Source organism: Salmo trutta, chromosome 16, assembly GCF_901001165.1.
Source record: "Salmo trutta chromosome 16, fSalTru1.1, whole genome shotgun sequence".
Classification (NCBI taxonomy): domain Eukaryota; kingdom Metazoa; phylum Chordata; class Actinopteri; order Salmoniformes; family Salmonidae; genus Salmo; species Salmo trutta.
The window spans coordinates 17,369,710-17,386,085 of NC_042972.1; the positions used below are offsets into that span (position 1 = coordinate 17,369,710).

The 16,376-nt window shown below is 41.9% G+C and overlaps 3 protein-coding genes across 4 annotated transcripts in view; 1 reads left to right on the forward strand and 2 right to left on the reverse strand.

Annotated features, from left to right (window-relative positions):
• LOC115150189 (syntaxin-18-like) overlaps positions 1–963 on the forward strand; it is a 49,216-nt gene extending 48,253 nt beyond the window's left edge. Inside the window, exon 11 of the mRNA XM_029693197.1 lies at positions 32–963. Within this exon, the coding sequence (XP_029549057.1) occupies positions 32–127 (96 nt within the window). The 3' untranslated portion in view covers positions 128–963. The remainder of the gene's footprint in view (positions 1–31) is intronic.
• A 2,405-nt stretch (positions 964–3,368) lies between these two features.
• On the reverse strand, positions 3,369–7,719 carry LOC115150190 (neuronal vesicle trafficking-associated protein 1). Its single transcript, XM_029693198.1, has 5 exons — positions 7,536–7,719; positions 7,069–7,227; positions 6,630–6,746; positions 5,288–5,398; positions 3,369–4,984 (listed from the first exon to the last, which is right to left on the reverse strand). Exons 2-5 carry the CDS (start codon positions 7,195–7,197, stop codon positions 4,793–4,795), a joined length of 549 nt encoding a protein of 182 aa, XP_029549058.1. The 5' UTR covers positions 7,198–7,227; positions 7,536–7,719; the 3' UTR covers positions 3,369–4,792.
• Positions 7,720–8,466: 747 nt separating this feature from the next.
• On the reverse strand, positions 8,467–14,490 carry zbtb49 (zinc finger and BTB domain containing 49). 2 transcript variants are annotated; one of them, XM_029693199.1, is made up of 9 exons: positions 14,247–14,490; positions 13,563–13,766; positions 12,177–13,315; positions 11,998–12,044; positions 11,819–11,892; positions 11,352–11,434; positions 10,416–10,508; positions 10,033–10,194; positions 8,467–9,782 (listed from the first exon to the last, which is right to left on the reverse strand). In XM_029693199.1, the coding sequence occupies exons 2-9, from the start codon at positions 13,712–13,714 to the stop codon at positions 9,013–9,015; spliced, it is 2,520 nt and encodes an 839-aa protein (XP_029549059.1). In that variant the 5' UTR covers positions 13,715–13,766; positions 14,247–14,490; the 3' UTR covers positions 8,467–9,012. The 2 variants fall into 2 exon arrangements, with proteins under 2 accessions (XP_029549059.1, XP_029549060.1); XM_029693200.1 differs by lacking the exons at positions 10,416–10,508; positions 14,247–14,490 and having other exon boundaries at positions 13,563–14,227.
• Between the last annotated feature and the right edge of the window lie 1,886 nt (positions 14,491–16,376).

The following is a 16,376-nucleotide window of genomic DNA, read 5'->3' on the forward strand; positions in this document are numbered from 1 at the left end:
GTTTCATCGTATGCGTGCCTTGCGTTTCCAGGCCATCCAAAACAATGCTGGATTCCGTGTCTGGATTCTCTTCTTCCTCGTCATGTGCTCCTTCTCTCTGCTCTTCCTGGATTGGTACGACAGCTAACCCCTTGAACCTGGCAGAACCAGGAAGTAAGTGACTTCCATCAGCAGGAAGTGACATCAGCCTGGGCTTAAGTGGTTATCACATTGAAGTATATGGTTGGATGGACGAAGTGTTGGGTTTAGGACCAGCTTTTCCTACTCCGAAGAGAACTGACCCCAGACGTGCTTTGAGGACGACTTCACTACTGTCAACCGTACTCGATCCACTAGAGGACAGTGTAAACGCATGTTTACAAATGCAGTAAAGCACACTATTGGCTGAATGCAAAGTGCTGTCGTCCACCTGTACTGTGTGTATATATGGGCGATCAGTATCACATTCTGACCACAATGCTTGTTATTGCATCAACAGCAACTGTCCTCTACCGTCTTTCTCAAAGGAAGTAAGTGGTTTTTGAGCTATTCATCATTCTTTCTTTGTATTGAGGTCTTGACAATACACATTGTAGACTTACGCTTTGTTGAGATGAAGAAAATGTTTTTTGAAACCCTTTGAAACATTTTTGTCGTTTAAGAGAAAAGATATGAGAAAACCACAAAAATGTGCATACCATTGAAATAAATACATATGAAAGACCATAAGGGTTTCAAAAAACATTTTCTTCATCTCAACAAAGCGTAAGTCTACAATGTCTATTGTTTAGCTCTTGCAGATGGGTTATTTTCAAGAAAGGGTTATGAGTTACACAGACCAAGTAAGCCTTTGTTTGTGTAAATATGGTAGTTATGATCAATCAATGAGAGTATTTTTGTTGGTATAACTCCACTTGGCACTTGCTGCTTGTGTTGAAACTTAGTCCTAAGACAAATAAATTGAAGCACTGCTTGTGAAAGAAATTTGACTATTTTCTCTTATTTCTCCAAATTACAGCAAGTTTTTTGTCTGGGGCTACAACAAAAATGTGTGCTGTTGGGGGTACTCGAGGATTGGCATTGAGAAATACTGCACTAGTTGATACATGTAACTGCCAAAATAAAGGAAATGCCAACATAGTGTCATAAATAGGGCATTGGGCCACCATGAGCCAGAACAGCTTCAATGCACCTTGGCACAGATTCTACAAGTGTCTGGAACTCTATTGGACGGATGAGACAGCAGTAGCGGTGCGTGGGTGAAATCACTGGGGAAGCCAAGCACCCCCCCCAAAAGCCATATTACAACCTACACTGTATGTGTTGTGATAATTGCGTTGTTTGCTGCTAATTCATATGCCTTGCGACCGTGATATATATATAAATAGGCCTAAAGGCCAAGACAATAAGAAGACAGTGGCAGAATAACTTCAACCACACCTTTGTTTTATCACAAAACCGGATAGCAACCTCTGTCCGGTGAAGTCCACGACGCATAATGCATGTAACAGACAGTTACATGACCTACAACCTGGTTAAGTAAGTAAATGTTTCTGACATTTTCGGACCACTAAACAACTATTGATTTAGAACCACAGGAACAAAGAAAACAGGAACTGCCTCCTCTGTTCCAGCACCATTTCAACTTCAACATCCTCAAATCACCTCTGCTTAGTCTAATACAGTGACATCTAAAAGATACCAAAAACAATTTAGTCCAATCAACAAAAGCTAAATATGTCCTTCGTTCTGATTTCTGTTTGCATTCGTGCATGTAGAAAAACATGTTGACTCGCCCTACTTGTAGAGAAACGCCAGTGCCATCCCCCTCTTTCATGTTGACGAAACGGTCTATCACTCTATCATACAGTACACACTTATTTTTTGTCTTAGGCTACCTGGCTAAAATACTTGCTCGCTAGAAAAACTTCCCTTCATGGGCAACGTTAGCTAGTTAACATTAGCCTTCTACATCTAGCTACATATTGGACTTCCATCCTCTCAGGCCAGGGGCACAACAATTTATGAATTAATGGTTGGCTCAGAATTGCCGTTATAATCATTGGCCAGTACGGAGAATTAGGTAAAACCACAAGTCCAAATCCTTATCTCCACCCATGTCTAATTTAGGAAAGGGATAATTTTAGCTAGCTAGTTATCTAGCCACCGGCGGACAACAACACAAGATGCAACAATTCAAGTTGCTTCGGTTAATGACATATGCCCTCAAAGCGATTTGATAGGAGAGACGCCAACTCCTAGCTGGCTTCCCCCGCCAGGAACATTCACAGTTGAGCTCGCTCAGTTTAGCTTAACACTGATTGGCAAATTCATTCTACTTTTTTGTCAAGGGAGGCCAAATGCTTGCTGGCTTCCCTTGCATTCAATGCTACAGGCGGCAACAATGTCATACTTGTTCGGACCAGACGGTATCAGATAGATGGCCTACACGTAGAGAGACAGAGGGGCACTGTTTCACTCGCTCTGATGTTCTCCTGTGAGATAGTCATCAGCCTCTTGCGAATTGAAGGAAAATTATGAAACACAGAGACAAAATAAATATTTTGGGAGTACATTTTTGGCATCCACAAATACACACCACTGTGCGAAACCATTCTTCCACGAGAAATTCCATTATTTGGTGTTTTGTTGATGGTGGTGGGAAAGGCCGTCTCAGGCGTCACTCCAGAATCTCCCATAAGTGTTCCAAGGGGTTGCGATCTGGTGACTGAGATGGCCATGGCATATGGTTTACATAGTTTTTAAGCTCATCAAACCATTCAGTGACCACTTGTGCCCTGTGGATGGGGTCTTTGTGATCCTATGGGGACATAGCCATGCTAGCCAAAATAATGGCCTGCCCAGCATTTTTATACATGACCTGAAGCATGATGGGATGTTAATTGCTTAATTAACTCGGGAACCACACCTGTGTGGAAGCACCTGCTTTCAATACACTTTGTATCCCTCATTTACTCAAGTGTTTACATTATTTTGGCAGTTACCTGTATATTATACAAATTGTACTATAGCTATTCTCCAGTCTAGTGTATGACAAACCAACAGTATCCTACTGTTGCCTACAGCATGAACCTCAATCCAGAAAATGGCCTTTGGAACAATGAGCTTTAGAGATTTCATTCTCAGAGTTATGCTTCTGAAAATCTGTTCATTTGGATGAACCTATATCCCAGCAAAATGATTATATTACTACAATATCTCACTTTGATCAAGGCCCTGGGGAAATACTGTTAAAAGCCATGATTTCCTTTATCTTAAGGAAATTGAACACTACTGAATTGAACTGATACAAGATTAAGCATTATTACACCATGCTCGTAAATACATGAATGAACTTCATCTTGTTGAGATATGATGGATTACTCAAATGTTTTTGAAATGTGTGCATTTTAATATATTTGTTTACATTGGTTTCCAGCTCAAAGCCTATTACTCATTTGTCCCCCAAAAAACCCAGCATCAAATGTACTTCTGTTTACGTCATTGTATAAAAAAAAAGTGAGAACACAAGGCATTACTCTTAAATGACATATGTTGAATAAAAAGCAATGTATTAATCACTCCTTTCAGAGGTTTCATTTTTAGAGTTCTTGAGTTCTACTACACATCACTTTGTATGACTTGACTGCATTCTAGGGTGACTGACAGCTACAGAATCCCATTCATATAGCATTACACGTTTACATTCAATAGCAATGCAAAAAAAAAACATTCAATATCAATGAGAAGAATACAGGATATGCTATGCAGTGACAATAAGCATTCACATGCTTTATGAAGGCATTGACATAGTGCCTGATCAAATATAGTGTAGTTCCCAATAAAGACGAACTCTAAGTGCTGCGTGTGGAGACGGATAAATTACAGAGGGTTCAATAATGCAGGATAAATATAATGAGCATCATACCTGTGTCATATTCAGGTGTTTTGAAATGCAAAACAAAAATGGACATTTCTTATTGGACTAGTTTAGGTAGTACTGCCCTTTTTTCCTATTGAACAAGAGACAGAATTAAAAAGGTCCTCTACACAAATGGAGGAGTCAATTAAAATGCATCTTCAAGTGAGTCACACACCCATTCATCCACAAATGGGAGAGGCAAAACAGTCTAGGAGGAGCAAAAAGTTATAATTTTAGCTGGATCTCAAGGGTTAAATGGCACATGCTCTGACAGTAATTGAAATGTTTTTTTGTAGTAATAAAGACAAGGTATGGTTGTGTGAAATGCAGAAGCCTTACAAAATGAACCGTGCATGTGTTTAAACCAGCTCCACAGACACTAGAATGGTTCAGTCAGTTTATATTTGGGGTACAGAAGTGAGATTTTATTCCCCATTATGTTTATGTACAAAGATGTTTTGTCAACAAGTGTCTGTCTGTGTATGTACTCAAACAAACCAGATACCCATCCAACTGCAGTTCCTGTCTGTGCTTACACATGCATTTGTCAAATAATTTCACTGATTAAAACACATTATGCCTGATACATTCCAGTTATATCATATCAGTTAAAACTGGCGTAGCTCAAGAACAACCATTTTAGCTAAATAAAATTTTTCCAGATTTTTGGGTTTGCTTGAACGGCACCGTGTATACTATTTTTCACACGGCTGGATGATGATCCTAGGGTCTGTTCAGAAGGGTGCAACGTTACAAAACGCTCAGATAGAAATACATTTTGTAGAACAGATGATTATCGCTCATGTTGAATTGGGCATCAGGTCAGCTCTATTTATTGTAGTTCTATTTGTAACATTCTTAACATTTCACCTCTGAATACAGCCCAGTGCGTTAGGCCAGCTTCTGGTGGGTCTCTGTCTCTTGCTGGGAGACCTTCTCCTCGGACATGACTGTCATCCACGGGGACACGGACCGGGTGATGGTCTGCTTGGCCATGTTGTAGTGGTTGATGATGGTGAAGAGACGCCCGCGCCCGCCAGGGGGGTAGTAACCGTACATCCCCGTCGGCATGCACCGACCTTGCTGCAAGACAGGGAGAGAGATTTAACAGAGGAACAAAGGGAATAACTATAGAAATGTGGACAAGAGAAGCAAGACTTGGAGTCTAGGAAGTGCCTGTGAAAACCTGTCATTTCCAAAATTACCAAACATCATGTTGCCAATAACAGAGAGAGAAAAGATAATTGATTTTCCACAGCAAGTTCTATCTTGCAGATGCAATTGTATGGTGCCATTGATATGATTAGTGGATTTCTTAAAGATGTCGGTCTTCATTGGTACCTTGAATACTTAAGAAAAAAAAAAGAGGCATGCTTAGTTGCTTACCACATACATGAAGCCCTCTGGACAGGGCTGCTCATACTGGTAGACTTTATAGACCACCAGAAACACCACGCAAACCAGAAACGCCAAAGCACAAATCACCAGCAGAGTGACCTGGGAAGATGAGACACACAAACATCACCTCTGGGTTAATGAAGGTGCCTAGCCCCTAGATACTACTCTGTGGCGCTTTATGGATACAGGGCCAGAAGGCTAGGTGGAGTTATTACCATATTGCATCTATTCTATTGTTCAGATCTACGAGAGCTCATCAAGACGCGGCTGAGGGTTTGATTAGGGAATATGAATTGGATATTAAACTGAACAGAGTGAGAAACATGACGTCTTTAAAAGAGTCTGCACAAGAACATTGCACTGACATCGCTAGAGTGTTACGCAATGACTACTGGAGCTTTGAGGAACTGAGGAGGCGGGGAGTGGAAGAGAGGTGTTGGAGAAATCACTCAGTGATGAGGCCTGGGCCGTATTCATTAAAAGTCTCAGAGTATCAGTGCTGACCTAGGATCATTATAATCAAAGGCAAAACTGGTCCTAGATCAGCTCTCCTACTCTCAGACACTTTATGAATATAGACCCTGATCTTGTCTTGGTTGGGGGACAAAACATAGTGAATTATATCATGAATTTTATTTGACAGAGGTTTACTAAGAGTTCTTCTGATTTCCAGGATATAGATGTCATATTTCTCAGAGTTAGATACATCTTGCAAAAATCATTTAAAAAAATGTAAATGAGGGGATGCTATGCAAAACCAGACTTGGCGCCAGAGAAGAACCCATGTAACCCACCCCTTTCATCTACAGGGCATATTGCCTACAGCAAAGTACATGTCTTACAAGTGATAACAGATTATGCCTTATTAAGCTGGGAAATACCATGAAGAGCACTACAGATATAGAAATCAAGTGCTATGGGATGTCATGGGATGCATTTGCTCCATTGGTGTTGATGGCCCACACTTTGATAGCTTGCAAATCAGAGCAGATATGGCTTTGTAAGATGATCTGTAGCAATCAAACTATTTGCTTCTCAAAGACCTCTATGGTTGTGTTTAGACAGGCAGCCCAATTCTGATTTTTGCTACTAAATTGGTATTTTCCACTACTAAATTGGTCTTTTGACCAATCACATCAGATCTTTTCACATCAGCTCTTTTACAGAGCTGATCTGATTGGTCAAAAGACCAATTAGTGAAAAAAGATAAGAATTTGCCTGAGTGTACTGAGTGTGACAAAACCATTAAAAGTCCATTGCCATGGCAGCAGTTGAAATAATCAAGAGGTTGAGGTGCTAGGGTGAAGAAGAAGAATGTAACATGTCTTACTTTGAGTCGTTCAGATACCCCTTCGATTATGCTTATTGAGAATTCTGCTATTTTGGGGGACCGCAGCCTGCTCTTCTTGTTCCCTCCATCATAGTCTGTTTTGGTCTTTACCACCACCTGAAACACAAGGAAAAATACCAAGATGTATAAACAATGAAGCTCATAGGCCTGCATGAAAGTGTTTATTCATGTGGAATAAATTGTGGGCTATTTCCTTCATGTGTGTAATGGAGAATAGGTTTATATATGTTTATTTGAGGCTATTGACCAAACAGTGATTATATTATCTCTAGACACGTTTATTTCCATTGGGTCCTTATTTGACCACATTCATATTATTTCAGACTATAAAGAAAACGGACCCCATGAAAACATTTGACGATGGGTAGCGTAGATCTATTGCATCAATAGGCATTCAAGTCACTTGAATAAATCTTACCTTGTCGAGTGCAGGGAACTGCAGTTGACTGGCATCTAGGGGTGTTATAAGGGGAATGGTGTCGAATCCATCTTCTGAGACGGTTTTGGCGTTGTTTTTGTCACTGAAATTATTCCCCAATTTAACCATTTTCCCAGACGAAGGCTGGAAATGTATAACCTGTTCGGAGATACAAATCGTTCAGTGATTGTCTGAGAAATACATGTGATTGTTTTCATTTCATTTTAACGTAGCGAATCACTCCTGAGATGAAGCAAAATCACACCTACATATCACATTGCAATTGATAAAATATACTGTATGCAAGGTGGATTATTTTCGTTAATTTCATTATAAAAATACACGAAGGAGCGCTCGAGAATAACACATCCATTGTATCCTATGAATGTTACGGTTGCAATAAGCACAATTTTAATGATACGAACGATAAACCTGTATATGCTATTGACTGATACATCAGCACTTACCTGTTATTAACGTTTTACTTGTAGTTCGTGTTTATTTTGTCCTATTTTATTGCTTTAACTGAGAACGCCGGTGTAGGTGTGACGCAGACGATTTACGACAAGCTGGATGCACAATATGGCCAAGCTCTCGTTGATGCTCCTCGAAGGCGGTCCCTTCGAGCTATGGATGCTGCTGTTGGCAGCGTAAGTGATGTAACAACATTACATCCCCTACATAGGCAACACAAGACATAAACCCCTGAGAGCAAGTCCAGGGCAAGAAAATTGTTGCATTAACAAAACAAATATTTTGTGTTATTTGTGCACCCCTTCTCACCAACTTGGATTGCTGTTTTTCCCTATTGGGACTTTTTTAGGGTTAGTCTATTACACAATATTTAGAATTAGACAAAAATTACTCCTGTTAGTTATGGAAATAAGCAACTTTATCATCATGTGTAGGTGGCCGTGTTTAGTTACAATTAGCTATAGTTCTTCAGCTCAAAAGTGAATAGTTGTGATTAGTTTGAGAAATGTATAGTCCTTATTGTGTCATAAAACTGGCGTACCAAAAACAGTCCAATTTCAGCTCCATAGCCGCTGAACAGCCCCGTGCCCAGCTCACATGAACCTGTTGTAGGGCAGTGGCTGCGGGAAGGCCTTCTGATAGACATTTTGCTATGCTTTGCTATTGTTCCCATTCCACTTTACCGTGAAATTTTCAATTGTGAATTTATAGAAAATATTACAAGATTATAGCAATATTTCTCTGACTTTTTGATATTCTATGCACTGCTGCAACATTGTCTGTGCCTATTCTCAATCCATAGACCTTAGCTGTGATCATTCTCATGACTTCATGTTCATGCCTAATGTTATCTTCATGGAGAAGGTCAGAGAACTCAGACTGCAGACTAAATCCCTGTTCTGAAGAGAGAACTTAACCACTGGCTTGGAGCCACTAAAGGAGACATTTATTGAAGCCATAATGAACCAAATACATTTCCTCTATGTTGTGTGGTTGACAGAGCAGACTTACACAATACACCATTGTAACATTACTGCATGAAAATACAATATATTTTAAACTAAAAAAACAATTTTGGCATCTTTTATTTCAAAACAGTGCATACTTATCCAGAAAGAATATACATTTTTTTGCCATCTTTATAACACATTGTTCTAAAAACAATATCCTATAAAAGGAAATACCTGAGTGTTATATTCTATTCATTGAAGTTAGATAATATCATAGTGCTAAGCAGTCTTCCTTCATAAGGGAACTCTATGACTAGTTCTGAATAGACTAAAGTGACCTCCTGTCCTCATCTCCTTCCCTTCATCTACAATGATGTGAAAGAACTGAACAGATGAATGATGATCACCAGTAGGTATCATCATGTGGTTTTGCCCTACAACAGTGTCTTCAAATCAGCGCTGACAAAGGAGACGAGATGAGGAAAGGAAGCAACATTAGACACACTACTTTCTCCAGCTTTCACTGCTCCAAGTCATTGTCATTCTGCAGTGTTTTCATGGCCAGCCCCCATAGTGTTACACTGGAAAAGAAGGGTCCCTCACTTGCCCTGTAGGGGTTACCACTGGGGCGGCTAGCCCCTGGGATGGCCCCACAGTAACTGTCTGGGGCTGAGAGGTATGGCCGGGCCACCACCGAGGCCCCAGACCCCTGCTGTTGTATCTCCACACCCACCGGCCCGTTCTCCACATAGGGGCCAAACACAAGGGCCTCTTGAGGTAGGTGAGCTTTGCCCAGTTTCAGGGAGTCTGCTAGAGGAGGGCACTTCTCCTGCTGCTGGGAGGGGGTAGAGGGGAGGAGGTGCTGGGGCACGATGGCGAGGTGCTGGGGAACGATGGAGCGCAGCTCGGGGAAGGACGTTGAGGTAGACGGGCTGAGGTGGATACTAGTCGACGGGGCTTCTGTATGTGCTGGTGGGGGCGAAGGCTTATCGAGCTCCATCACGGTATTGGAGGTTGGTGATGGTTGCCTGGGCTCAGGTGCTTTACTGTGGCTGACAGGCTTGTGGAATGGGCCTCCTCCTCCGTCAGTACTGCTACTGCCAGGCTGCTCTGGGTCCTCTACGTCAGGGCTGGAGTCGTCAGGCGTGGCCTTGCAGTGCATGCTGCAGTGTCTCCTCAGGACAGCCGAGCGGGTGAAGCTCTTGCCGCAGGTGTTGCAGAGGTAGGGTCTCTCCCCCGTGTGCGTTCTCACGTGGCGACGCAGGTCGCCCGACCCAGCAAAGCTCTTCCCTGCGGTACGGTTTGATATGAGTTATCATGATATGTACCCAACCAACACAATCAACCATCCATTGACATTGTGCTCTCAACTACTGCCTTCATGCAGAAAAATATACTGTTGCCTGAATTTGGAAAACTACATTTCACAGACACTTTTTTCTACCAAACTTTTCTTGTGGTCTTCATGTCTGCATCTATAAAATACAGTATCCATATTCGGACAACCTCAGGGTCTGTCCTAATACAGGTTGATACGCACCACAGGTCTGGCAGGTGTGCGGTTTCTCCCCGGAGTGTCTGATCTTGTGCTTCAGCAGTTTCCTGTGCATGTTGAAGGACTTGCCACACTGGTCACAGGTGAACTCTCTGTCTGTAGTGTGGGTCTTCTTGTGCTCCTTCAGGTTGCTGATGTTGCTGAACCCTGAGTAAGGAAGGATACAACATGCATTCAATGAGGACTTGGTAACACTTAATAATAATGGATAGATAGATCGACATTAATCATCCTTAATAAATGCATGTTTATAAAACTAGTGATGTGCAGTTTGCAAACAATTAGTCCTTTTTGAACGACTCTTGTAACTGACACGAGTCATGATTTGTTTTTCTGAGTGACTCATTCGTTTTAGTCATTGGTTTGACCTGCTAGTGCTGGTAGCAGTGAGTCTTTCAGCAGGATTAATACACGCTCCTCCAGCTCAGCGGCTCCAGAGACGTGCTCCGACCACCAACTGTCTGTCATATACGCATGCAGGAAAATACATCATGAGCACAGAGAAGAAAAATACATGTTTAGAACTGATAATAGATTGCATGGTGCAAGAATGAATGCAATTAATTTATTATTGAATTTTATGATGGACACAGCTTTGTAGAACCAAAACATACACAGCCCCTGGTCAACAAATTCGAACTCGAGAAAAAAATGTGTTCGGGAGGTGCAGTTTGCAAGCGACATTGTGCTTATGAGCCTCACGGCAGTCAAGCAATGCATTCTGCCAAGAGTCGTTCACAATCTAGTCCGGTTGTTGACACAACTAGACCTCGTTTCAAATATATCAATAGATAATCTTATTTGTATGCCTAGCAATCAACAAATGTATATTGTTTAAAGCACACATTTATAAGTCTCAGTCACAAATTACGCTAAGCCCCCTATGGTGAATGGCATGTGAATGAGACAGGCTTGTCATGACTCTTTCGAGTTTTCAGTTCATCTTCCGCCAGAAGGGGGTCCAGCGTGCTCTGGCCATTATTGACTCAAATGAACCAAATTAGTCTAAAGATTTGTTATTTTGATTGAACGAGTCGAAAAGATTAGTAAAATGAGCCAAACTTTCCATCACTATTATAAACACGTTTAATTGTTGTTTCTTTACATTTTTAAATGCTTATATATAGCAGGCCTTGTAATGTTATGAGAATGTCAGAATTATTCATTGATGTTTGATTTCTCAAACATTATATACCGCCCACCTTAAAAACGCACATAGTAACACTGTAACATCTAAGAATCCATGTTTATATTGTGCCAGGAATCCATACTGGGATAAGTAATTTGTTGGTTGTAGCACTCACCGCGTCCACATATGTCACACAGGTGTGGCCGCTCTCCCGTGTGGATCACAATGTGACGTTGAACATCCCCCGAGGCAGCAAAGCTGGGAGATGCCACAGTAAGGGAAGGAGAAGTAGTCAGCATAACACAAATACACCACATTAGATGGCTGAGTCCATGTTATGACTCACATCCATTGTTATCTAGACGGCTGTGGCACATGCACATTCATGATTGTTCTGTTACTGCTTATGAAGGTCTAATGCATTGTTTGTAAATGTGTTATGTATTTGTAGTGCCCTCCACAGTGCTATCTAGAGCAAGGGTCTACAACTACTAGGCTAGATCAAAAGCCTGCCCACCAAGTAAGACCAGGACCAGAGTTGGAGACAACTGATTTAGAGCTGTCCATTCTAGCAGTATGGTGACAGATCACCCAATATGGAAAACTTTTCTAAATTGTAAAAAAAAAAAAACAAGTGTTTACCTTTTCCCACAGAGTTCACAAATGTAAGGTTTTTCTCCAGAATGCCGTCGTAAATGGGTCTGCAAATTACCTGCCTGTCAAAAAAAAACAGTGTTCATGTAAACCTCTCCATTTGCCTAGTGGACACACTAAATGACTTTCATAAATTGATTGAACCATTGATAACTGTGCACCTTTACCTGTGAAAAGTTTTTCCTGCAAACATTACACTGGAATGGTTTCTCCCCTGTGAGAAAAAAAAACTAAAACAATTTTTCACCTTACAAAAAGTCAGCATACAACTTTTTGGTGCATTTTTCCCACACATTTTAAAGCTCCAAAAATCAGTAATGACACAATAGTGAAATTAACAAACTACCAGTGTGTGAGCGCTTGTGAAGTTCCAGGTTGCTTGGGTGTTTAAAGGTCTTCCCGCACATCTCACAGCAGTACTGCACCTTATGCCCAGTTGGTTCTGTTGGATCACTGATGGTTGGTGGGTCCGGTTCCTCCTCTTGGTCAACAGGAGGTGGACTTGGAAGTTGAGAATCCATTGCAGTCTCCAACACCACTTCCCTGTCTCTGGTCAGGCAGTCTATGGGAGGTAGGCAGTCTACAGGAGCTTCAGGTGTCTCACTCTGGACCACTACCTCCTCTTGGTGAGTCTCCTTTGGGCAGTGGTTGACTGGTTCGCTGCTCTGCTCCAGGCACATCTCTTCTAGAGCCTTCTGAGGGCGCAGGTAGTTGTATTTCTTCAGGTAGACGGCTTTCTTTGGCCGCATGGGCTTATTGACAGGGGAGACTTTTCCTCCTGGGTTGGCTGTGGTTGACAAGTCTTCAGCAGGCAACGTTGAACCAAACTCCTTCTCAGCTGGTATAGCCTGCGGACAGGGTGGGTTTGACTGAACCACATTGCCTGAACATACAGGGGCATTCGCGCATGGTTGTGTGACCCCAAATTGGAACTGCTGCTCTTCAACCAGCACCAGGGGGCTTGGGCCTTGGTTTAATGCTGCATTGCTAGTCTCAGCAGCAGCACTCTGCTTGAAGTACTGCTTGCTGTAGAAGTTGCGTAGCTTGTAGCCGTGTACTAGCTGCTTCTCTGGGACTGGCTGGGTAATGGCTGTAGTCTCAGAGGTAGCATTCCCACCATGAGACATTGGTGCCCCACTACCAAAGGCAGACCTCTGACCTACTGAAGAAGGGCAAGGAAGGTCCACGTCTTGGGCAAGGCCAGTCCCGAGGAGGTAGTCGTGTTCCGAGGTCAAGACACCAGACAATGAGAAAGAAGGGGCCTCCACGGCAGGAGCGCTGGGTTTCAGGAAAGTGTTGCACATGCTCTGTACATTTGGGACCTGTAAGCACTGGGCGATGTCCAACAGTGCTTGTACATTGTCCTGGTTGACGTCTAGATGGGAAGTGTACATGTAGTCCAGTATCTGGCCTATACCTCCCACATCCTGAATGACCAGTTGAAAAACGTCATTTTTTTGACTTGGCGAATTTTGGAACAAAGACCTGCTGGGACAAAAGTAAAAAGGTTATTTTACAATGTCGACACATTACTAATTTATCCCTGTGGAGCTCTATCAGGCTATAATATGAGAACACAAAGCATGTTGAATCTCCATTTCATGTCTGTTTTGTTTAATATCAGTAGTAAGGGAAAAACAAAATCCTAAGAATCAAGGTATTCATCTAGTATGGCAATATTCTTGAATATATTCACTACATGACTTGTGGATGATTATTATTAATGACACACCTGAAATAGGAGCTAAATGCAGCAAGTACATTTTTGTGGGCTTTGAAGCATACTCCTTTGACTACTAGCATGCAGTCACAGAGTAGCCCCTGTATCCTCTGCTCCTGTAACTGCTGGAGAAGGTAAGCACTGTGACTGGACAACGTTTCCATGCTTTTAAAAGCAGTCTTCAGGTGACCCAGGGAAGTATAACCATCAAAACAACTAGAAAACATTCATAAAACAGAAGAACTGAGCATATGTTATTTACAAACAAGCAATGTACTGCCTCTCATTGAAATGGTATCACTTAATTGTTGAAATGTATAACTATGGGCCCCCTGGGTTATTTAGAGGGTTATTTAGACAGCGGGGAAACATGACAGCAGTAGGCCCATTTATGAAACTACAACTCAATTATATGGGGATTGACTAACGTGTGACAAGTACAGAATAGTTAGGCAACATAATTAATTTAGAAAGATAATATTGTAATAACCGCGCAAACTCCTATTACTGTTTTGAGACCAACCACGAGAAAATGTGACCAATACGGGACCATCTGTCCTTTGCCGATGTGCCACATCGAAAACAAGTTACATTAAGCGACCTGCAACTGTACTAATAGACATGGTTCTAATTACAACATATACTGATGTTATTCAGCCACTACATAACTATGTAATACTTATTTCGCTGACTTACCTCTATAATTTATATTTATATTTGGATGATCGGTCCCTTTCAAACATGTTACATAACTTCCGGTATGACTTTCCACACTTAGCCAAAGAGAAAATGCGTAATACCAACTATTACGAGACAAGATTACTTCTACTTTATGTAGGAACGACCATTAAACTATGTTAATCTCTGGGTACACACTAAAGTAGCATTTTTCTTTAACGTCTTTAAGAATCATGACCTGGAACCCCTCAAAACCATCTGCTGTATTTTCGGAACGTAAATAACGTAACACTTCCTGTCTAGAAAGAAGTCACGTGTGCGTTGACCGGTAATGCTGCGTTCGTCACCATATGGCAGGTAGGAATGTACCAGTTGTGAAATCGTAATTACCAGTTGAATGCATTCCCCTGCTTTGAACTCGTTGAGAAATGCAGATTGGCTAATGGCCAACAAGCTGCATAAACCATAAACAAAAATTACAGCTATCACATTTATAAACAAATTATAATGTTTAAAAAACAATTCCAACTCGGGAACTCTAGTCTCTTTCTGGAGCTCTGTATTTCTGACCTGATGATCACCGATGTCATGAATTTACCTTTTTTTTTATTCGCTGTTGTCCTGAACGCACTATAAACACCACCTTTCCACTGGTTATAAACGCAGGGTAAGCAAAAACTGGCAAGAAGGCCGTGACCTCAGCAATTTCTGTTAAAAATAGAAGTGTCTTGCAAACTATTACAGACTACAAAGGGAAGTCCAGCCGCGAACTGCCCGGTGACATGAGCCTACCAGACAAGCTAAATGACTTCTATGCTCGCTTCGAGGCAAGCAACACTGAAGCATTTATGAGAGCATCAGCTGTTCCGGATGACTGTGTGATCACACTCTCCGCAGCCAATGTGAGTAAGACCTTTAAACAGGTCAACATTCACAAGGTCGCAGGGCGAGACGGATTACCAGGACGTGTACTCTGAGCATGCGCTGACCAACTAACAAGTGCCTTCACTGATATTTTCAACCTGTCCCTGAATGAGTCTGTAATACCAACATGTTTCAAGCAGACCGTCGTAGTCCCTGTGCCCAAGAACACTAAGGTAACCTGCCTAAATGACTACCGACCCGTAGCACTTACGTCTGTAGCCATGAAGTGCTTTGAAAGGCTGGTCATGGGTCACATCAAAATCATTATCCCAGAAACCCTAGACCCACTCCAATTTGCATACGGCCCCAACAGATCCACATATGATGCCAATCTCCATTGCACTCCACACTGCCCTTTCCCACCTGGACAAAAGGAACACCTACGTGAGAATGCTATTCAATGACTATAGCTCAGCGTTCAACACCAAAGCGCCCTCAAAGCTCATCACTATTGTTTTATTATTTATTTTTTTATTTCACCTTTATCTAACCAGGTAGGCCAGTTGAGAACAAGTTTTCATTTATAACTGCGACCTGGCCAAGATAAAGCAAAACAGTGCGGCACAAACAACACAGAGTTACACATGGGATAACAAACGTACAGTCAATAACACAATATACATAGTGTGTGCAAATGTAGTAAGATTGGGGAGAGAAGGAAATAAATAGGCCGCAATGGCGAAATAATTACAATTTAGCAATTAAACACTGGAGTGATAGATGTGCAGATGATGAATGTACAAGTAGAAATACTGGGGTGCAAAGGAGCAAAAAAATAAATAACAATATGGGGATGAGGTAGTTGGGTGTGCTATTTACAGATGGGCTGTGTCCAGGTGCAATGATCGGTAAGCTGCTCTGACAGCTGATAGTTAAAGTTAGTGCGGGAGATATAAGACTCCAGCTTCAGTGATTTTTGCAATTTGTTCCAGTCATTGGCAGCAGAGAACTGGAAGGAAAGGTGGCCAAAGGAGGAGTTGGCTTTGGGGATGACCAGTGAAATATACCTGCTGAAGCGCGTGCTGCTATGGTGACCAGTGCGCTGAGATAAGGCGGGGCTTTACCTAGCAAGGACTTATAGACGACCTGGAGCAAGTGGGTTTGGCACGGAATATGAAGCGAGGGCCAGCCAACGAGAGCATACAGGTCGCAGTGGTGGGGGGTACATGGGGCTTTGGTAATAAAACAGATGACACTGTGATAGACTACATCCAATTTGCTAAG

What these genes read in the sequence shown, in the direction of transcription:
- LOC115150190 (XM_029693198.1), bottom strand. Translation starts at nt 7,197, where the DNA reads ATGGTTAAATTGGGGAATAATTTCAGTGACAAAAACAACGCCAAAACC. An exon ending in AGTTCCCTGCACTCGACAAG is followed by an intron (nt 6,747 to 7,068) that starts GTAAGATTTATT and finishes CTTGTGTTTCAG; the next exon opens with GTGGTGGTAAAGACCAAAAC. An exon ending in CAGAGGGCTTCATGTATGTG is followed by an intron (nt 4,985 to 5,287) that starts GTAAGCAACTAA and finishes CCTGTCTTGCAG; the next exon opens with CAAGGTCGGTGCATGCCGAC.
- zbtb49 (XM_029693199.1), bottom strand. Translation starts at nt 13,714, where the DNA reads ATGGAAACGTTGTCCAGTCACAGTGCTTACCTTCTCCAGCAGTTACAG. An exon ending in TCACAAGCGCTCACACACTG is followed by an intron (nt 12,045 to 12,176) that starts GTAGTTTGTTAA and finishes TTTTTCTCACAG; the next exon opens with GGGAGAAACCATTCCAGTGT. An exon ending in GTGTGACATATGTGGACGCG is followed by an intron (nt 10,509 to 11,351) that starts GTGAGTGCTACA and finishes CGTATATGACAG; the next exon opens with ACAGTTGGTGGTCGGAGCAC.